Raw genomic sequence first — 22,697 nt, forward strand, 5'->3', positions numbered from 1 at the left:
TGTTATCCCAGATCTGGAAGGAGCGTTGACTCAGAAAGGACGATAGCCAGGACAGTACGGTCCTTTCAACACCGACACTCCTGAGTCGATGGATAAGGAGCTGGTGGTTGACGGTGTCGAAGGCCGCACTGAGGTCGAGGAGGATCACTGCCACTGATCCTCCCTCGTCTAGCAGTGCTCTGGCCTCCTCCACCGCCACAAGGAGGGCGATGTCGGTGCCCTGCCCGGGGCGGAATCCTGCATGCGAGTTTTTAAGACGATTATTGCTCTCCAAAAATTGTGAAAGTTTTCTATTCACAAGTTTTTCGGCAATCTTGCTAGTTCCCGGGAGAAGGGAGATTGGCCTGTAGTTTGCCAGGTCGGCAGGGTCAAGGGAAGGTTTTTTTAGTAGTGCCTTGACGACTTCCGCCTTCCAGCTGGAAGGGACGACTCCCTGTTGAAAAGAGGCGTTGATGAGGTGGGTAAGGGGGGGAAGGATCGTGGGTGCTACTCTTTTAAGAATGCGTAGCGGGGCAGGGTCCCTGGGAGATCCGCTTTTGATGATATTCAGCGTGCTTTCGACCTCTTCGGCAGTCACTTGTCCCCAAGAGGTGAGACAGGGGGGGGGGTAGGAGAATTGTTTGTTTCTTTTTCCTCGCTCGAGTTTGTGGGTGGAATAGAGTCGAGGATTTTCTGGATTTTCTCCTTGAAGAAATTAGCTAAATTGTGGCATTTTTCCTCATCTGCCTTGGGGTCTGGTGGGTTTCTAGGTCCGGGTCTGGGACTTTGAGGAGTTCTTTTAAAATAGTAAAAGATTCCTTACTGGAGCAAGCGGAGTTTTCTATTCTTTCTTGGAAGAATAAGCTTTTGGTGTTGCGAAGGGCGGTTTTATAAGTTTGTAATGCGGTATGGTAGGCGTCCTTCTTTTCATTAGATTTATCATTCCTCCAAGAGCGTTCTGTTCTCTTGCATTCCTGTCGCAGAGATTTGAGTGCCGGGGTGTACCAGGGAGCGGGGTTCACTCTTTTAGTTTGTTTGAGAGTGGTGGTATTGGGGAGGAGTTTATCCAGTGAGGATGTGAGCCAGAAATTGAATTGTTCATCGGCCGTGACCGGGTCAGTGGATAGGGAGGGTATGGAATCTGAGAGCATACTGGCCCATTCAGCCGGTATAAGCTTGTGCCAACGTCGGTCTGTCACCCGGATTTTGGAGGGTTGGGGGGGTGCTATGGATAGGTGCCAGGAGATGGGGATTAGGAAGTGATCTGTCCAGGGGAGAGGGAGAGGGGGGCCCGAGGTGATATCCATGATGTTGGTCAGGACGGGATCCAAAAGGTGTCCCTTGTCGTGGGTAGGTTCGTTATTGACCAGCCGGATGTTAAATGACCTAAGGTCCTGAAGGAGCTCCGATGCTGTGGAATCTTTGGGGTCAGTAAGGTGAAGATTGAGGTCGCCCATGAGGTGAAAGTTCGGGGCGGCGGAAGCTAGTTGTGATACCGTATCTGTGAGGGCATTGAGGAATTTCCCAGGTGTACCCAGAGGGCGGTAAATCAACAGTCCTGAAAGGGAGTGTGCCGGGGACATTTGGAGGGCGAAGCAGCAGCTTTCGCAATCTTCAATGTTGGCACTGCTGGTCCTACAGGCAAGGTGTTCTCTGTGGATTATTGCCAGCCCCCCTCCTCTCCTTTTAGCTCTATGCAGGGTTTGAATAAGATAGCCTGGGGGTAGGGCATTGACAATATCAGAGTCCGTGCTAGCAGAGAGCCAGGTTTCTGTGAGAAACAGAGCATCCAGGCCATGATCCTGTATCAGCACGTTGATTTCATGCGCATGCTTAGGGAGGGAGCGGCAGTTAAGGAGGCCAATCTGTAGTCCCGGCTTTCCCGAGATCTGTTCGACTGGGTTACAGCGTGTGCAGTTGACAAAGGGTTTACCTTCAGTGTGAATATAACGACACTCCTGGTTTTTTTCCTGGTGAAGGGCCCGAAGCATGTCACTTGTGTACACCAGCCGATCATGCTGCAAAACCGGCAGAGTTCCTGGGCCTGGATCCGGCTGGGCCCGGACGGGCCCTGACGGGCTTGCCTTAGGCGCGCCCGCTGCGCGTACGTGAGGTGTACATGTTTTTATAGGCGGAGTGGGCGTGGCCTCGAGCGAGTGGGCGTGGCCACAGGACCGGCTCATTCGCTGATGGCAGCGATAATTAGGGCGTTTCCCGCTGCAGCGTTTAGCTCTGCTGCTTGGCGGTGACGGTGAGAAATTAAGCCCCCTGTCTGAAGCAGTCGGGGTGAAAAGAAAGGTTTTTTCAGTGGCAAAATATCACACACAAGGTTAAAAACACAGCACAATTTGTTAAAAGCAATGCTCCCGGCTGTGCCTCAGGAGTACAATCTGACCAGAGCTTTCAATCAGCTTGGTTTTTATAGGCGGAGTGGGCGTGGCCTCGAGCGAGTGGGTGTGGCCACAGGACCGGCTCACTCGCTGATGGCAGCTATAATTAGGGTGTTTCCCGCTGCAGCGTTTAGCTCTGCTGCTTGGCGGTGGGAAATTAAGCCCCCTGTCTGAAGCAGTCGGGGTGAAAAGAAAGGTTTTTTCAGTGGCAAAATATCACACACAAGGTTAAAAATACAGCACAATTTGTTAAAAGCAATGCTCCCGGCTGTGCCTCAGGAGTACAATCTGACCAGAGCTTTCACTCAGCTTGGTTTTTATAGGCGGAGGTGGCGTGGCCTCGAGCGAGTGGGCGTGGCCACAGGACCGGCTCACTCGCTGATGGCAGAGATAATTAGGGCGTTTCCCGCTGCAGCGTTTAGCTCTGCTGCTTGGCGGTGACGGTGGGAAATTAAGCCCCCTGTCTGAAGCAGTCGGGGTGAAAAGAAAGGTTTTTTCAGTGGCAAAATATCACACACAAGGTTAAAAATACAGCACAATTTGTTAAAAGCAATGCTCCCGGCTGTGCCTCAGGAGTACAATCTGACCAGAGCTTTCAATCAGCTTGGTTTTTATAGGCGGAGTGGGCGTGGCCTCGAGCGAGTGGGTGTGGCCACAGGACCGGCTCACTCGCTGATGGCAGCGATAATTAGGGCGTTTCCCGCTGCAGCGTTTAGCTCTGCTGCTTGGCGGTGACGGTGGGAAATTAAGCCCCCTGTCTGAAGCAGTCGGGGTGAAAACAAAGGTTTTTTCAGTGGCAAAATATCACACACAAGGTTAAAAATACAGCACAATTTGTTAAAAGCAATGCTCCCGGCTGTGCCTCAGGAGTACAAATGCCGGCCCATTGTCCGAGTAAAGAATGCATACTATCTGCTCCCTTCCCCACCATTCCCAATAGAAATAGCGTACAGTGTGTGGTCACTGTCTATTGTGGCCACACCCCTAACATTTTTTAGCAAGCGTTGAGAACAACAGAGGTATTTGTGTATTGTAAACATTGGGACTATATGGTCTAAATATACTATCTCAAAGAACTGTAAAGGTTTAGTAAAACATTGTAGTTTTTTCATATATATTCTGAGCTGCGGATCTCTTATTTGATTATGGCTGTTTCTACTGCTGTCAGCATCATTCCTACTGGTTCACGTTTATGTTCTGTAGCCGAACAAAGGTTTGATTTGTAGGCAATAGGCTTTGTTTGTCCTTCATTGTAAATAACATGTGTAACGTGAAGTGACAGAGACCATGTTTATCACAAAAGCAAACTTGTTATTCCTAGTTTGCAAATATGTAGCTTCTGCCTGTCATTACATAAATAGTTTAGTGCCCTTCTTTCTAGGCTGCTTCTGATAAGGTCAGGGAAATTAAGTGGTTTAAAGTGTTAACCCTATTTTGTAGTGTTGTAACTGTGTCTCTACAATTTAAGAATCTTATTAGGTTCTAGTTTGTCTTCAACCAGAATCTGTTTGTTCTCATTCTCTACAGTGAGCACTCTTTCTTTGGTTCTTCACCTTACCTTCCTTTACCAAGTGTAGTGTCAGATTATCTTGTATGTGTCCATCCGTTTTTGGTGACAGTGGCTGTCCTGCATCTTGATCTTTCTGCAGGACATCTTCATCTTGACCCTTCAACGGGATGTAGTAGGGTTACAGCCAGATGTGGCGGAAGTGCAGATAGTGCTCATACCCCCAGCAGCTTCCAGGTTTGCCCCTCCCACTTACTAGGTGTTTAGGAAGAGTCCCCCTGTTCCACATTTGGGCTTGCCTGTGTCATTCTTTCATTCAACTGGGGGGCATTAGTTACTCTCCCGTAATGGGGAATAGCCATGTTAGGAGTCTGGCAGGATGAAATTAGTCCCCCCTCCCACACTGCATTCCTCTCTGGATGTAAATACTGGTGCCTTCCCAAGCATCTTATTATGCCGCTGATATTATTTGCCTCAATAGCAATGGCCTCGGTGATAGTAGTGGTTTCTGGCCAAAAACCTCTCCTGTTCCCCACAATGTGGACTCTGGAGTGGCTAGGCACAGAGAGGTGATTGCAAGGTCTGCCTCTCCTAGGGTGACAACCTCACTGTCTCCAGTTCTGAACTTTTCATGTACAAGTCAATGCTATCTGGCATGCTAGTCTAACTAGCGAAAGCAAGACTACAAAACACAGAATGCATTAGATTATCAAACAAATGTTGAAGACTGGAAACAGTGTCTTTAATGACTTGGAGTAGACTGGTCGCAGTATGCAATACTGTATATTCACCAGCTGTCATCATGGTAACTCCCTTCTAGGCAAGCCCCCCCTTGTACTTTTACCTGACCAGCCTCCCTGCTTTTGGGGTATATTCCTTTGGGGCCACATGTGGCCACTTTATTAATAGAGAAAGTAAATGTGTTTGTAAGGCTCCATTCTCGTCCTTACTTGTTTAAGAACAAGGTGTACTCTAAATTCTGATACATCTTATTGGTGGTGCCTTGAGGTACACCATGATCCTGAAGCCTAGTCTCTCTGTCCAGGTATACATGCCAAAGTTTTTAAGAGGCAGCCGAACATGATGATTTTTGGGAGCGAACACTGAGACCAAGTTTCCTAGCCTTAGCCTTTATTTTAAAGTGGAAAGAGAAGTGTCTGAGGTCTACTTTCCCAGTAAGAGAAATGATTGGTGTGCTCTAAGGGTCCAGTTTCAGCCAGACCATTTATATCCTCTTAACATTGCCAGTTACTCTGCTTATGATCTCTTAAGCCACTACTTCTGACACAAAATGTATGCCTTCTTTTCAGAAAGCTATGCTTAAAATATTTTCGGTTATGCCTGCTCCATTTGCTCATGCCTCTGTTGCCCCCATGTGTGACACTAATGCTATAATGGCACTTAAGGACACCTGCGCGCACACCAGCCACTTCGGCCCCTCACTCACCAAAGTCCAGGATTAGATTATTTCAGTTTTCTTTGGTTCCTTTATCCACTGTTGCACCTCTGCCTGCGGTAGGTAGGCTAGGAACAGTCTCGGAGTGGGTTAACATATTTAGCCAAACAAGCTAAAAAACCTACGAGAATTATCAAAGACTGTCCATAGATGAATGTTTTGGTCTGTTATAGAGAATTTGTGAGGGAGTTGAAGAGCCTAACTTTCTCTTTGAACCCTTTTCCCTTGCCCTCTCTGGCTCCCTCTATGAAAGTTTCCTCACTCACTTGCACAGGAACTTGGAGGTTCATTTAGAGTCTGGGGGAGGGACAATGGGACCGAATGTCAGTTACCAAACAATTTTGCCCCTATGCTTTTTTACACTGATGGTAATATTGCTAGACTTCACTGTAATTGAACTTTTTCCAGCACCTAAAGGCTGCGAATGAGAACTCCCTTGAAGCAGTAGTAAAACCCTTATTAACATAGGTTTTAATTAATTACTGATGTGGGCAGTTACTGGCAAGTTCTAAACAACTTCTTGTTTCTCCCTATCTTTGGGACGTGGGGCAAACCGGTTTATCCCATTCTGCCATTTAAGAAAGCTTGTCAGGGGCCCAATATGATGGTTTGCCGAAAATCTTCCTTGACCGCTCCTGTCAATAAATAAAGCAAGAGGAGCATAAACATGGTATAGCCTCTAAAAAGACGGCAGAAGGGTGACACGCTTGGAACTAACGTGCACAGAAATCTGAATATCTGCAAATATTGAAAACAGGACCAAGGAACTTCTCCACATAAATATTAGAAGTATATCCCAGTGATCTCACCATACTGTGATGGATACATCCCTGAATATAGAAATCGTCCTGAGAGAAGCGTATGAAGCTCTGTCAACCCCGCTTATTCCACAGCACCCGATTGTAACGAAAATAGTTATTCGAATAATCGGAACTTTACCATAGGAAGAGAGGACTCCTAGGTCTATCCGAAGTACACGGTCTGGTATTGCTTGGTGACAAACCAGAAGATAACTTGGAATGTTATTCAGAATTTAAGAGGATACATATGCTGCAATGAGAAGAGAGCTATTTTATACATACATTGTTCTGAATAAGGTGGCATAGAGAAATATGAGCTACTGAAATGCGTCGACGCATCATTGAATGTTACATCCCAGGAACCATACATGTGTTTATGTTGATGAAATGATTAACGGACACCTGGTTAAAATATACATTGAGTTCAAGGTGGAGTAACAGAATTTGAGACGCTTTTTATTCTTTGCACTTCACTTGTTTGTCAGCTCTCCAATATTTAGTTTTACATATTGTTTTCTTATATAATTTGTAATTTTAACTCCATGCACAGCCAAAATTGATGGTCAATAGGATTTTGTATCTGTCATTTATATTTATTGATTGGTTGTTGTATCATATGTCATTATTAATTTTATTAAAGATAAACTGTGTTTTTCTTAATTAGTTCTGTTGTTCAATTGATGTTACTAAATTACCTTTGAGGAACTGAATGTGTGAGGAATGGAAGATTGATACAAAGAAATGAGTGTTTGTATAAAAATATTGATTAGTGGGTAACAAAATAGTCCCAGAGAAATCCTCTCTTTTTACTTACCAGTGGTACCCCTTCTCTTGGGTGTGGGGTCGCTCCCAATTCGCATTTTCATAGCCTCTAAAACACCCAGTCTTTTGACAAACTATTCGTCATGTCCATATATGGTAACAGAGGTTTAGCGACACAACCTGTGTGTTATAATCTGGTTACAGGAGTGTGAATGAGGAATGCATGCATCATTGCGTGAACCTGCTCTATGGACTCACTTCCCAGACTCCTGTGCGGCAGAAGAGAACCACGCTTAGCTAACTCTGCTTTGGCAATGATTGCACAAGGGCTATAAAGGGTGTCCTCTCCTTATTCTCTATGCTTTACAATCATTGCCGCTTAGGACGACAGTTTGAATCCTCATTGTTCCTGCTTCTGTGAAGACCGCCCGGTGTGATTTAACCCAGATATGCCTGTGTGATGCTTGGGAGTGGGGGTATCTTTCCTCCATACCATTGTTGAATTGGCCAACAGTCTCCCCCAATGGCCACTGGCTTCCTGCAGGCGTCCTTCTGTTGAAGTTCAGCGGGTGGCTCCCAGCTGGTGGTTCTCTGGCCGGCTTCTGTGGGAAACACTGTCTCACTTAAATTACACTGGCAGTTAGTGGCACACACACCTGTAAGGGCGCCATTTTTCTCTTACTGTGCAAACACTTCCTTTTTGCTGTGACATTGTTTGAGGAGGCTGGCATCCTTAATTGGTATCACTAACAAGACTTTGAGGGCACGCTCACAGACGGAGCTTTGTCTCTCACAAACAGTTTCCGTTATGTTTACGAGTACGCCTTCGTTAGTTACTTAGAGGCATCCAGTGAGCCTCATTATCTGTTGCACGTCTAGAGAGAGGTTATCTCTGGACAGCTTGCCTTGAAGATTGGGGCTTGGACACATTGTGGAATTTTCCTAGTACTTGTGATATTCCAACACTGCCAAACCCAACTCACAGAAAAGCCTTCTCTTACCTATTCTATGGTGTTTGGTGTAGGAGTGAAGTATTCAATTCCTGTTGCCTGATTTACAGCCCCTTGCCATGGTGTGGTTACCTGAGTGAGCCCTGGATGTGGGAGGTGTATGCCATAAGGGAAGCCAGTGGTATGTAGGGTGCATTATAGTTACCTCTTGTGTCCTCCTCCTTATCTGCAGGTAGCGCACACCCTGGGTGGCCTTTTAGACATGCTGATAAATCTGTCCTCCATTGACGACTCTGCAGGAGAGGCCATCCCATGATTACGGGTGTTCTTTGTTATTTTATCCAATCCCCTTTCCCCCTGAGAGTACACCTCAGGTGAGCAGTTCCTATTTGTCCCCCGGGTAGAACAATTGCTGGCTAGCGCAGCCAGGTTCCAAACCTATTGTGTTTGTGACCTGGAAAAGGAGTCCAATAATTTGGATGCCTTGGAGCAAACGCCCTTCACCCAAGATACCTTGTGTGGTGTTCCTCTAGAGTGGATTGCCTTTTGCATAATATTCTCATGTCCTGTATCTTATTGCCAAATTAGGGGCCCTGGGTCTACCAGCACAAATGAAATCCCCATCTGGAGAAGTCTGTTAAGGTGGAATGAAATGGAAGCATTGAGGCACATGGTCCGTGAATCACTTGACAAAAACAATGGCACTTTCACCTGGTTGGTATTCTGACAGAGTACACTTCAAATGTTTGTCTGGAGGTGTCCAGTCACACATGATTATTATTATGCCTTTAAACGGCAAAACATTATTTGTCAGCAAGTTGTACTGGCACCTAAAGAGTAATGCCTTGATTGGTGCTCTCCAACAAGCTTCACTGGCATGAAACGTTTACTAAGAGTACCTAAGGTTCTGGGGATATTTAACTCCCTTCCAGACACAGATAACTTTGTTCCAACTACAACATAGGTACAAAGTATGTTTTTATCCCATGGCAAATAAGCGTGTCTCTACTGAACTCAACAGGACAACTATTTATTCCAGTATGGCACCAAAACCAGTTTAATGTGGTATAATAAATGGCATCAGTCCTCATCATAATGATTGTCACCATTTCATGGGGAGCTTACGAGGATTACCTCAAACTAGTAGGTCCTACAGAAAGCCCACTGGGGTTAAATTACCAGAGTACCTGCCACTTATCCATCTCTATTCCACTCCTACCATCTGCACACAGTAAAGGAGGATGTTTGAGCTTTGCTGTTCAGATTAGTTTTCCATTGTGCATAACTTTGGAAACACTCAAGGGTTTTTATACCATATATTTTCTGGTAGAATTAAAGGTTGGAAGACTCCCCTTGATCTTGGAGAATATTAAACAGACACCAGCAGAATAACAAGTTCAAGAATGTGGTGATGACCCAGGTTCTGCAGTCTGTGTAAATAAAACATATTTTTCTTTGGTCCTACATGAAGTGTATTTTGGCATTCCATTATTGCTTTTTCTGCTTCTTATGGTACCAACTGAGCGGGGACGCCTACAAAAGTCACTGGTCTAGACAGATGTAGTTCTTTACAGTTAGGTACTGACCATAGCTAGAATCAATACTATGTGAATAACTGTATGGACTTGGAAGATTTATCTAAAGGTTCTGGACATTAAGGAGAAGTAGGCACCACTCTGGGAATCTGAAGGACAACTGCCTCCTAGTCCCTCCAGGAGTGACTAGACAACTTAAGGCATGAATCATGCTGAAAATTATACATGCCCACATTGAGATAATTATGCTTGATGTTGCAGCTCCTCAATCTAGCCATGCTTTTCTGTAGCTCTTAGATTCCTTCTGGGTAAGTGGGATGCAACAATCTAGTTGCTTCTAAGCACTCTGTCGAGAAGTCATCACGTAGGTCTTCTGTCAGATGGACTTTCGGCAGGTCCTCTCTGGATCAGACAGAATCCTCACAGTCCAGCTCCTCAGAAGGCAAGAAGATAGGTTCCTCGTTTCTTTGCTGATCACAGCAGCCAGTTGATGTTGCAGGCCCCCTTCCTTATATGTCACTGTTGGTCAAGGAAGGATTCCAGAACCAACTAATGAGTCTGCTTTATTCAAAGCTCTTTGTACTCCAGCACTCAAATCAAATTCAAATTTCAAAGCTTTATTTGATTAATAAAAACAATTACAAAAGCATACAATATACAAAACACAGGCTACAAACATTTCAGTGGGGAAAACCGCTCATCAAGATAGAATTAAAAAGGATTAAAACACCAGGCTTTTCCTATGTGAAACAGCTTTAAGTAAAAAGGTAGCAGTAAAAAAACAGATATCTATGGTATCAAGTGCAAATAACCGTTTCAATGCTTGGGCTGTAGTATACACACAATATTTCTTAAAAATAGGTCTGAGATAATAACGACGAAGGTGCATATAGAGAGGGCAAATAAGCATAAAGTGCTTTGCCTAGATAGGCCATCACAGGGGCAGGGGGATTGGCTACGAATTTTCATCACTGGAAAAGCCACTAGATTATGTACAATACCAAGTCTCAATCTCGTGAGAACAAACTGGTGCGATTGCTTGGTAATAGTTTTGAGGTACATAGGGATGCCCCTGTCTTCCAGCATATTAGAATAATAAAATACATGAGTTGACATGAGGCTGCATTTACCCCTGCGTTGATTAGATTTAGTCCCAATATAAACATTTTTGAGTTCTTTATTTGGTATGATAACAGCACTATGGGGGTCATTAACAATGTCCAGGTTAAAGATATCACTATAGGAAGATGAAACGTAATTTAACCAGGGAATCTTGTGAGCGTTGTCCAAATTGAGACAATCTAGAATAATCCGCCTGGTGAAATCAGTCTCATGTTTAACCCATAATGACCTCCAGACCATTAAAGGTCTCATTCCCATTAGGTCTGTAAGATGGTTCATACCCACCTCGCTATGGCACAATTCATTGGATGCCGAGGAGGGTAAACAAAGGAGTCTTTTGAAGAACCGATTCTCAGTGACTTGTAGATCCCTGTGCTTACAATAGCCCCATATGCCAGAACCATATAGAGCAATAGATACACATCTATGCCTATAGATGTTTAACATGTCTGGTATACGGCGACTACCAAGCTTAGATGCAAAGCGAAAGACTCCGGAGGAGCTTTTGCCCATCCTAGCGTTCACGTTTAAAATCTCAGGTGCCCAAGTCCCTCTGTTATTGAATGTTACACCAAGGTTACAAAATCTGTCCACCACCTCAATTTTATGATCATTAAAATGAAACGGCTTGGAAAGTTTCATCCGTTTACCACAGGCCATAATGTAAGCCTTGGAGTTGTTAATTTTCAGTTTTCTCCCCTTGATGAAGTCATAAAAATAATTCATTAATTTTTGGAGCCCATTAGGGGTGCGCGAAAGTAAAACCGTGTCGTCGGCATATAGCATGATTGGCACAGGGAAGCCACCAACCTGCGGGAAGCCAGCCTGTACCCTCTTCAGTTCGTACTCCATAGAATTAATAAAAAGGGAAAAAAGCAGAGGGGCCAGCACACATCCTTGTCTTATGCCTGAGCTAACCCTAATTTTCTCAGTGCATTCACCTGCCTGGCCATAACGGATCTGGGCCGATAACTTTATGTAGAGTCTGGCCAGGAAAAATATAATTGCTGAGGGGGCTCCCAGATCCAGTAAGGTGGACCATAACAAAGTATGGTCCACTAAATCAAAGGCACTCGAGAGATCAGGGAAACAGAGAAATAGGGAGCCCTGTTTCGCTTTCGTGTATTTTCCGATAAGGAGGTCGAGATTAATACACTGCTCTGTTGTCCCAAGGCCTTTGCGGAAGCCATATTGGGACTCGGCCAGAATTTTATTTTCCTCCGCCCACTACTCCAAACGCATCAGGAGAACCCTACTCATAATCTTACGGGAGGAATCCAGAAGGGAGATAGGGCGGTAGTTCTTAGCCTCTCCTCTATCTCCCTTCTTGTAGATAGGTAAGATTATGGATTCACTCCAGGTAGGTGGTGTACTCTCCCTGACTGAGGCATTAAACACCTGTGTTAGGAGTGGACTCCAAAGTGTCGGGTTGGATTTATACAGGTCAACCGGGACCCCATCAGGTCCCGGTGCCTTGCCCCCTTTACTCTGACTAATAGCAGTATCCACTTCTTGAAGTGTAATGTCCAAGGGTAACTTCGTTTCAAACATTGGAGGGGAGAAACTAATGCAGTCCTCTCTGGTCGGATTAAAAATTCCAGAAAAGTGTGCAACCCAGTTCGCTTCGCAAACCTGGGCTGACAATATAGGGAAGTCTTCTTTTGCAAGAAAGGGGCTATTAACCGTAGTCCAGAAGAGCCTACTATCATGCAATGTAGCTGCTTTGTTAAGGGCATTCCAAGCTTGTTCCCTTAGCTCTTGTTTCCTGCGTATAAGATGAGTTTGGTATGTAAGTCTAAGAAATATAATAGCCTCCCTATCTCTGGGTTGTTTAGTAAGTGCCTGCTTAAGTTCCCGAAGGGATTTAGTGCACATACTATCAAACCAACCCACATTTTCCTTTTTGGTTTGGCCTTTAGTAATGGTAAGACATCTTTTTATAACTGTACCCAACTCCACAAAATCAACTAAAATACAATCAGGAGGTGCCTCTGGATCCAAACATTTATATATGGCTGCAAACCCTGCTTCTATGATTTTAAGCTGCAACGTCTCAGAGTTACCCATACACCACTTAATACGGATACCATTCTGTCTACAGGGGGTTACATCTTCAATTATCAAGCGATGAGTGTTAACTGGTAGCCCCCAGACAGAGATCGACATGGTAATAGCATTATGGTCGCTACTTCCAAGTTCGACAACAATGGGAACCGTACAAAAAGAGATAAAATGTGTAGAAACCCATAAATGGTCAATAACAGAGGCCGAATTCAATCCTACAAAAGTTGGGACAGTATTACCATCAGCATCTGCAGCCGGAGAGTGAATCATAAGGTCCATATTTAACATAAAGGAATTAAGAGAATCACCATAGGGTGAATGAATAAAATGTGCCCGGTTTTCCCCATTATCCCCATCATAACCACAGATTCTGGTAAATGAATGAGGACAGGTACGAATATTAAAATCCCTTCCCCAGATAATATCAAAAGGTTTATGAATGCCCTTGCAAATGTTATTCACGGCTAAACCCAACTCTTCCACCACAGTAGTATTAGAAGCATCAAACAAATTGTTGTAGTGGTTAATCAACATAGTTACATGGCCCCTTACATGTTCTAAAATTAAAATTTGTGAATGGTGACCCACAGTCTTATGTAGTTTCATACAAACAGGAAGATTCACAGAAAGTAAAATTACTAGCCCCCCTTTGGCCCTGCCCATATTAGACCTTTGGGCCGGGTTGTTATAAGACACAAATCCATCAAGGTTAATATCAGTGGTTACCCAGGTCTCTTGGAGACATAAAACAGCAAAATCAGAAAGGATTTCGCTCCAGCCCATGGACGACGTTTGCCGACTCCAACCTGCAACATTCCAACTAGCAAATTTAAAACCAGAGAAACAGGGGGTTGGTTCAATAGTCACCGGTACATTAGAAATTGAGGGCTTGTTGGCAACAGGGGGAACCATCATAGCAGCAGAATCAGCAGGGACGGGTGAGTTAGCCCCCAGCGAGTGTATGTGCACCAGTGAAAAAACAGGAGATGTTACAGCTACTATGCATTGGCCCATATCTTCAGCTAGATTATTATCGATGGTGCCTATTCCCTGGGAGGGTAAGTACACCGGGACAATAATAGGAGGCAATTCAGGTGGGGGAATAAAAGGAGAGCTGGTACCTGATGTTACAACTAACCATTATCAATAATGAGGGGGGGAGGGTACTAGAGCTGGGGGCAGTCAGTCAACACCATCCAGCCCGTTGAGACAGCTGAATCTGTTATAATCGTAGAAGGGGATCTTGGGGGGCAGAAAAACCGGTCTTGCATCATACCCACGATATTTACCCCTCCGCTCGACCCTCGTCCAATTACCTAGGACTTGATCATGGTGCATGTGGGTGGGGGGGAAAGAAGAAAGACACAGATAATGTCTGAATGGTGGAATCGAGAGATCTATTAGACCCGGCACATATTTGTAGTACAGTCCTAGGGTCTCGAAAGCTCACCATGATACAATCCCCAGTTATAGATTTACGGGTTTTACCCAGCCAGGGTACCCGTCTCACCATGATAATTTCATTATTAAGATGGACCGGGAGGGGTCTATTCCAGTTCAGCCATTTGATGACTTTGCTTTTAAGTGAGTGAAAGTTCTCACCTTCACCCACCTCAAGAGGAGGAACCCCTGCCATGACTACCATGAAGCGATTAGCCTCAGGGGGCAGATCGGGTCTACGTGGTCTAGGGGCTGGCTTCTCAGGGGGAGGGGGGGCAATATAGTCATTAGATATAGCCCCATTGGATATAGCCCCATTGAAAGTAATTGTAGGGTGAAGTGGGCCTACTGGTTGCAAAGGTGGTATAGTAGGTTTACTATGTTGAATCAGGGCTGGGTTAGCCATAAGAGGTTGCAGAGGGGGAGCAGCGGTAATCACCAGGGGAGGTCCTAGGTTAACTGGAGGGATATGAGAGTTAGGAGGGGGATTGGGGGGAGAATTAGACTCGGAGAGTCTACCTCGGATAATAGCCGAGGTTTTCAAACTACTTATAGCTGCCTCCAAAATGGTGAGTCTAATCTCCACTTTCTTTATACCCTCACTAATGGGCAGGAGTAATAACCTAAGTAAGAATTCCAGGTTCCCTAAGGAAGTTACGGGGGTAATGCGGTCAATAATATATCCCCTGGAGCAGTGTCATGGTCTGTAATATTAGTACCCCTGACAGAAGGAGCTTCTAGCACCTCCACTATTGCCCCATCAGGGATAGGAGGTGGCTTGGAGGCTTTCCCGAAATCATGCATCTCTGCCACTACTACTTGTTTCAACTTTGTTTTCCTTGGCTTTACTGCAGTGGGGATCTGGGTGGTTAGGTCAACAGCTGTACAACTAAAACTGGGGAGGGGGGAGGCACTAGAATCCTGGTCGGGAGGCAAACATGGGTTGGGGATACAATCCCGCAGTAAAAGAGGGACGCCATCCTGGGATAATAAGTCCTCACTAGTGTCAGATGAGCCTCCCTCTTGGGTGACAGGATGAGGTAAGGTATCAGCAAAGGGCCTATTTTTCATGTTCTCAATAGAGCGACGACGCTCAGCCCTACGCTCAGCCAGAGCGGTTTCCTTATCCCCATCACCCGGTACCTAAGAAAAATAATTATCCAGAGTCCCATTTCTGGCTCCCACCACCTTCACAGTAGTTCCCTCCATTGCTGGTGAAGCCATGTCCGTCACCTGAATCGAGGACCAGGATCCAGAGCAAAGCAGTCAAAAGAGAGTAGGCCCAGCCCGGCCTACACTGGCCTACGAGGGCCTCAGAGGGCCCGCCCTTTGCCCGGGCTTCGCTCCGCGCGCGTCCCGCTAGCGCGTCCGTCAAAGTCTGTTTAAGCCGGGAGGTGGGCAGGAAGAGGACCAGCTGTGGCGAGTTTCCAGCTGCAACGCCCGCTGGTCCTCGCAGTCCCGCAGGGGTTGGATGTCGCAGCAGGCTCCTCTCGTTGATCCAGGTGGATCAGTAACTTGAGCGGCTCCCGCGAAGCGGGGGCCGCGAGCAGTGGGGCAGAGTCTGCTAAGTCAATGCGGGAGTTCGCAGAAGTCGGACAGGTAGGGCATCAGCCCGTACAGCAGCACACACAATACCCATGCCCTCCGTAAATTTATCCGTGCGGGAGGGGGGCGGGAAGAGGACCAGATGTGGCGAGTTTACAGCTGCAACGCCCGCTGGTCCTCGCAGTCCCGCAGGGGTTGGATGTCGCCGCAGGCTCCTCTCGTTGGTCCAGGTGGGTCAGTAGCTCGAGCGGCCCCCGCGAAGCGGGGGCGGCGAGCAGTGTGGCAGAGTCTGCTAAGTCAATGCAGGAGTTCGCAGAAGTCGGACAGGCAGGGGATCAGCCCGTACAGCAGCACTCTTTTGCTGACTAGATTTTGCAGACTTCTGTGACCAGAATCCCCAGTCAGACCAGTTGTGTCCCATCCAGGGGTTATGTATATTTGGAACTGCATTTGCTCCTACTGCCAGTGATGATGGCCAAAAAAAACCATAATGGGTGGAGGTCATGAGTTGTATCCATTATGAAGGAATCCAACAATGGACAGCGGAAATGGACTGTATATTTTTTTCATTTGCCAAGCACACAGGTTTTGAAAACGGTATGCAGGCAGGTTTAGATGTGAGATGGGCATCACCAGTAAGGAAACCACCATTGTGTGTAGCACAAACACTTAGGATCCAAATGGATCTCACCATTTACTAGCCCACCCACGATTCTAGCTTCTTATACACAACATGAATATCTCAGAAATGTTGAAGGCGATGGAAACCAGTTATGGGGTTGAGTGAGCTTTTAAAGAAATAACTGGTTGGAAGTCTTCCCACCAGCTTTTCAGCATAAAGACTTGAGCCCCTGGACTAGAAACAGCCACCACCGATCACTGCATAGCCTGAGTTTAGTGGGCAGTAGCCACACATAATTAGAAAGACTGTGCACTTCTATGTCTCCTCTTCACATCTGAACACAGCTCTGATATTGGCCAAACCAAAATGACACGCATCCCTCCTGAAGATCAGCATGTTTGTCATTTTCAATGCAGACTAAGCACAAAGTAAGCGTGAAAAACGTTAAGGAGCATAACATTTCCAAGCCACACATAGGACTTTTGGCCACTTAAACTCGGGAATATTGCACCTGAAGTGTCCTGTTGATCTTATTTTCACTGCAAGACTTATTGAACTTGGCTCCACTAATGTGATGTAACTGCCTTCTTTTGGTGTTCTTGCACTGAAATAGACCAAACACCTTCTCTTTCTCAAAAGGCCCTTGTTATCTGGCCCATCCTCAGGCGTTGCAGGGTTGTTCTGAGGGCTCGTTCTTAAGCAATTGCTTGCTTTCCTGGTCCAAGATGTTTTCCCCAGATTGGCCTGTAGTGCCTCTCTATAAAAGCACTATCTGGATGTTTAAGACTCTATTCTGTTGCGCCTTCCTATACCATGCCTTTCTCCATCATTAACTTGTTTCTCTACAACCCCTTTGTCTACACAGGTGCTGCTCCCTTGCCTTTTTGGGTGCCCATTCCTAGGCCTTTTCACTTATTTCTTCCTCCCTCAAAAGCAGCATTTGCACAAGTGCAGTTCTCTTGTAGGCACTAGGGGCATGATTTGAATGGTGCAGCAGGTACAATGGCACCAGGCCCAAGCTTTGTCAGAACTCCTATTTATTTATATTATTTCCCTCTTTCATTTTTCAAATTGTTGTTATTACTCACCTGCACTATACCACTTGTAACAGCACAATATGTTGTCTTTTTGTACATGAACAAGTCATAACACTTTAACAGACCTTCTGTATCTTATATTGTACAACGGCTCAGCATGGTACACCTTACAACAAAAAGCAGCTTAATATTAATCACACAAGCAAAACCTAATGCATTTACTAATGCATGTTTCTTTTACAGTTGGAAAACATCAGAGAAATGGTTTCTTGATGCTCTAGAGAAGATTAAAGCTATCGGGAATGAGGTACATCTATTAGATTTCTTCATGTCCTGGCACTTTAGCTGTACTCATCAATCTCTTAAATAATGGACATTATTAATTTTCTTATTTAAAGATGAAAGACCTGCTTAGTTCATTTAAATTTGCGTCTTTGTGCTTTGCATATATTGTGAGCATTAGCTGAGTAGATGTTTTACAATTTAGTTAAAAGGGGTTGAAGTGTGCTTTTTGTGAGTTCATTGTTACTTTCTTTTGCAGGTAACCGTGGACAAGTGGGAACCATTGCTTAACAACCTTGGACACGTGTGTAGGAAGCTCAAGTAAGTACTACTGTGAAACAATTTTATGAGGATTTAGCACAGTAACATAATTGATAGCGAGGAACAGCGGTACATGTATGTTACAGACTTCCAAATGGATTCTATTTCTGATCATAATTGCTTTACAGGCTTGCAGTATGTTGTGCAAGACATGGTGACTTACTCCCCACTGGCATCATGAGGGAAAGCCCCAGTTAGCCCTGATGTCATTTTTCAGGTGTCTATTAAATGTAGCCTAGGAAAATTTAGGATGTCAGACTTATGGTAGGTTTTTCTTTCACTGAGGGGAAAATAAAGAAAAAGGTTAAACTCCTTGGGTAGTTACAAATGAGATAATTGAAAACTGTGTTAGCGCCACTATTGTTCTTCTTCATGTACGTAGGCATTGGATATCAGTAAACTCCATCCTCCACATCAACATGCTGGACTTTAGGGCAGTGTTTTGAAAGAAATTCTGATTGGAGCAAGAATGTTGATTCTCATGGCAGCACCACACCCATCTATATCAGTAGCTTGTTTGATAATGAAGCAGTGTACCACACATCTAAATGTTAAATGCGTAAATGGTAGTATGATTATGAATTAACTGCAAAAGCTGTGTATACAAAATATGTCCAAAGTAAAACTAAAGGGGATGATGGACGGAGTGTTGAACATTGCAAGCACTCACCCCCAGTCAACTGTCCAGGGTTTAATCCATCATCATTCTTTAGCTCACTCCACCACCCCAGTTCAGACATGGCCATATGGAAATCAGTCCGACCCTGTGCCTCATGGGAACAGTCCAGCCCGAACTGCCAAGCCATGTCTTCCCTGGACCGGAAACAAGCATCCTGGGACTGGTTTCTGGCTAATCAGCCATCATCAGCCTGGACTGTTCCCATGTGGTATAGAATGCTTTGAAAAATTGACCTTTTTTCTTTAGGTCGAAAAAGCGTACATACATGCAATCCTGAATTCACACATTTTGTTTTAATTTGATTTGTGATTCTGGCCCTGTTTGTTACATTTCGTTGGTATCACTCCCTGCTCTGATAAAAATGTTGAGTCATACTTACCGAATCTCTTAACTAATTTTCAGTCTTTTTTACATGTAAAATTATCTAATTTGCATGGATTTGTTTATAGAAAATATGAAGATGCGTTGGAATACCACCGACAGGCTCTTGTGTTGATTCCTCAGAATGCATCTACCTATTCTGCCATTGGATACATACATAGTTTAATGGGAAACTTTGAGAGTGCCATCGACTATTTTCATACGGTAGGTATGTTTTATTTAGGACTAGTGGGTGTATGAGTGGTTCTGTAGATAATGTCATCAGTGATGTCATTTGAGATGGCATCAGTGATGTCACTGACCATGTCATGAATGATGTAGTATGTGCGGTCATATGCAGTGTATTGTTGGAGCGTAAGCTATAGTTATCTCAGGTAACTATAATTTCTGGATTTTACAAGAGTGAAATCTGAGCCTAACCAAAACGTCGCTGTAATCTTTGTTTTTTTCCCAGTGAATTTCTAAGGAGTTTTTAAACATTATTTCCGAACTATTACATCTCTGAAACCTTTGTTTTTTTCAGTGAATATATATATATAGTGTCAGGCAAACACCCAGGCTTCAAATGCTTTAGGGCTGTTGCTGTATTTGCATAAGTTGCAGGCATGGGCTGCTCATAAGTACACCGAATCAGGTGCCCAATGGAAGCACCTACGGTGCACGGGGACCTCTGACCCTCCAGGGGCACGCAACACTTCTAGAAGGCCTCCTCTTCATCCGAAGGCTAATGAATATAACTAAGAAAATGGAGACTCTGGAGCCCTCACGTTCTGCATAGGGGTCCTTTCATTTTGTGATACAACAGTGAGTAGAATATTGACATACTCAGTGGAAGCCCACCTATGTCTACTACATTTTCCTAAGGTTCCCTAATGCAGACAGAGGTTCTGTTTCGAGAAAGCATATATCTGCAGTTAACTTTATCTTCATTGGTATAATATTCTAAATGAACATCTGAGGTTTAGGCCTATTCCGAACATGCATCTTTACTTCCTTAAAACCAAACTATTTTAGTTTTTTGCCATAACAAAACAGAGTCCCAAGGAGAACATACCACCTATTAAGGAGCAAACGAAAAACAGTACGTCAAATGAGTGGTAAAAGGAGAATATGTTAGCTGTGAAGCAAGGACATGTTCTCATGCAATCTATATTTTGAGTCTGCCCAGTTAAAGCACTTGGATTTGCATCCAGAATTGCAACAAATAACATTTTTGAAACACAGCCAAAAAAGATTCTGACCGAAATATCGAAAAACGTTGACCTTTTCTAGCATTAGCTGATAAAAACCCTATAGATATTTTCTAATGTATTACACTTCTGGAACTTTATGATGCTTTACAGAGCCCTTGTTTAATCTATACTATCTATTCTACTATTATAAAGAGAGAACAGAAACCTTTTGGCAAGGTAAACTCGGGAACCACAACGCCAATCCACACACCCAATACATTGCTGTAATCCTCAGGGTGTGTAGATGGACATAGGCTGCATAAACTATAAAAAAAACGTAAATTAAACTTTAAAAACAAAGTAGTCCCCTAAAAGTAGCGCCAGCCGCGATGTAGTGCTGGTCGCGACCTAGCGATGTCCGCAACGTGCGTGATGACGACAGGCGGGGAGGAGCGGTGACGAGCAGCGAGGAGTGGCGGTGAAGTCCGGAGCGCGGGGAAGAGCGGCGGCTCAGGTAAGGCAAAGGGGAGGCGGGAGGCGGTCTGGGCAATGTCGGGGCGGGCGAGGTAAGGCAAAGGCAAAGGTGGGCGGGAGGCGGTCTGGGCAGTGTCGGGGCGGGTGCAGGGGCGGGACTGCACCTAAGCCTGAAATGTTGCCCCCAGCCCCCTTCTGCCCCGGGCAACGCTGCCGCAATCCGGAAATGCTGCCCCCAGCCCCCTTCTGCCCCAGGCAACGCTGGGGCGGGCTGCTAGTTAATTATATTAGCAAATTAGGTAATGTCTGATTCTAATTTGTCAAATAACTTGCTCTTGGATAAGAATAAAGGCTAATTATAGAATCTGCAGTTGACGTGGTCTGAAGACTTTGTCATGTATAAATTGCCTATCCATGTTTGTATGCCCAATAAATGTATTTGGATGTTGCCTAAAATATAGATCTGAAAGAGACAGTTAGTTATAGATTCCTTTTCTTGGAATTTCCCCCTGGTATCAGACTGGATGCAGAGAATTTTTGCTTGGCAGTACCCCTGCGCATTGGTAGGTGGCGTTGATCGACTCCGTGTCCGGCAGCGTGGTCGCCCGGATGATTGTTAACATCGTGAACCGAACTAGATGACCTGAGGTTCGGGTTGAATTCTGAGTGTGAAAACCTGATTGAGTTTATCAAAAACATTTGCTGAACAAGGAAAGATATTCTTGGTATCTGCACCTGGAGACTGACAGCAAAAACTATTCCAAATCGTTCGAAGGGCTCATCTTTTTAGCCTATAGTGCGTATAATAAAGATTGTGCAATATTTTGTAAAATATAAGCCTTTAAGCGAGAGACATTGAGCACATCTTGTGATAGTAAAATACAGTAATCATCCGCACTGATGACATGAAGGACAGACCACGCTGCCATTTACTGCTTAATATTTGCAGCAGAGTCCTTATTACCAATAAAGATTTTGGAAAATATACTTATAGTAACACGGTGCGGTATACTAACAAATTTAGCAAAAATGTATTGTGAACAAACATGACCTCATTAGTCAGAAGCGGACTCAAAGAATTTCAGAACTGCAGAAATCTAAAGAACTTCTTGTTAGACGTTCCAAATTCATTGTATAAGTGAGTAAATTACCTCAGTGTTTTATCGGAATAAAACTGGCCTAGTCTATGTAAACAAAGTGCTCTCCAAAAATGTAAGTAGTTATCAATGACAAAAGAAGGGAAAATAGGGTTTTGAACGTGTGAGGTGAAGAAATTAAAACTTGGCAGTGGACAGGAGATTCAAACTATCTGCCTGTCCTGGTGAAACACCTGCATGGCCTTAAAACGTGTGTTAGAAGTATGCCATGTGGACCAAGCCTTTAGTAGGTAGGGCATGTTGTTTATCTCTAGAAGGATAAGGTAAAATAAGTTTGTTCAGTATCCCACTGATCTGAAAAATAAAGTTGGAAATAATGGCAATCAAATGTATTTATAAAAATAACAATGCATCCTGGTACATGTATTTTGCAGTATTAATCATCTTTTCAACCAAATGACATGGGCCAGTTTGGTCATCAGAGGGTGTGACATTTACCCTTTTTCAGGTAGGTTGTTTCCTAAAGAGGCAAATAATTTTTGTTCATCAGTTGTTTATTGCTTCTCTTTTACTCTCTCTTTTGCAGAATTTCATCATTGTATTGCATTGTCCTGTTGGGTTACAGATGGCAATGGTCTGAGTACGAACAAGTTTATATTTTAATATACAGTGCTGTTCTGTTTGTTTTCCACATCAGTATATTCTAAAGTCTTGATGTGGCGTGAAAGCGAATTAGAGGGAAATGTTAAATTTCTGTCATTTTCTTAATGTTAACCTATTCATTTTCTTTGCCTTGCAGGCCCTCGGTCTTCGTAGAGATGATACGTTTTCAGTCACCATGCTGGGACACTGCATAGAAATGTACATTGGTGATTCTGACGCATATATTGGTAATGTTTATTTATAATTTTGATTTTATTAATTAACAAAACTATTTTACTGATTTAATCCACTTCATTTATCACAAAATGGGGGTAAATCTTGCCAAATTAATTGTGAACCTCATGGCAATATGATAACCTTTAAAAATAACCATCACCATGTGTAACAAATATATTTATTTTAACTTGCGGTAAGTTACA

General features: G+C 44.3%; 1 protein-coding gene across 1 annotated transcript in view; it reads left to right on the plus strand.

Moving 5' to 3' along the window:
- CDC16 (cell division cycle 16) overlaps positions 1-22,697 on the plus strand; it is a 148,468-nt gene that overhangs the window by 97,841 nt on the left and 27,930 nt on the right. Inside the window, exons 14-17 of the mRNA XM_086934581.1 lie at positions 17,453-17,516; positions 17,751-17,812; positions 18,941-19,076; positions 22,415-22,505. Coding sequence (XP_086790707.1) covers positions 17,453-17,516; positions 17,751-17,812; positions 18,941-19,076; positions 22,415-22,505 — 353 coding nt within the window. The remainder of the gene's footprint in view (positions 1-17,452; positions 17,517-17,750; positions 17,813-18,940; positions 19,077-22,414; positions 22,506-22,697) is intronic.

Source organism: Lissotriton vulgaris, chromosome 8 (genome assembly GCF_964263255.1).
Source record: "Lissotriton vulgaris chromosome 8, aLisVul1.2, whole genome shotgun sequence".
Classification (NCBI taxonomy): Eukaryota; Metazoa; Chordata; class Amphibia; order Caudata; family Salamandridae; genus Lissotriton; species Lissotriton vulgaris.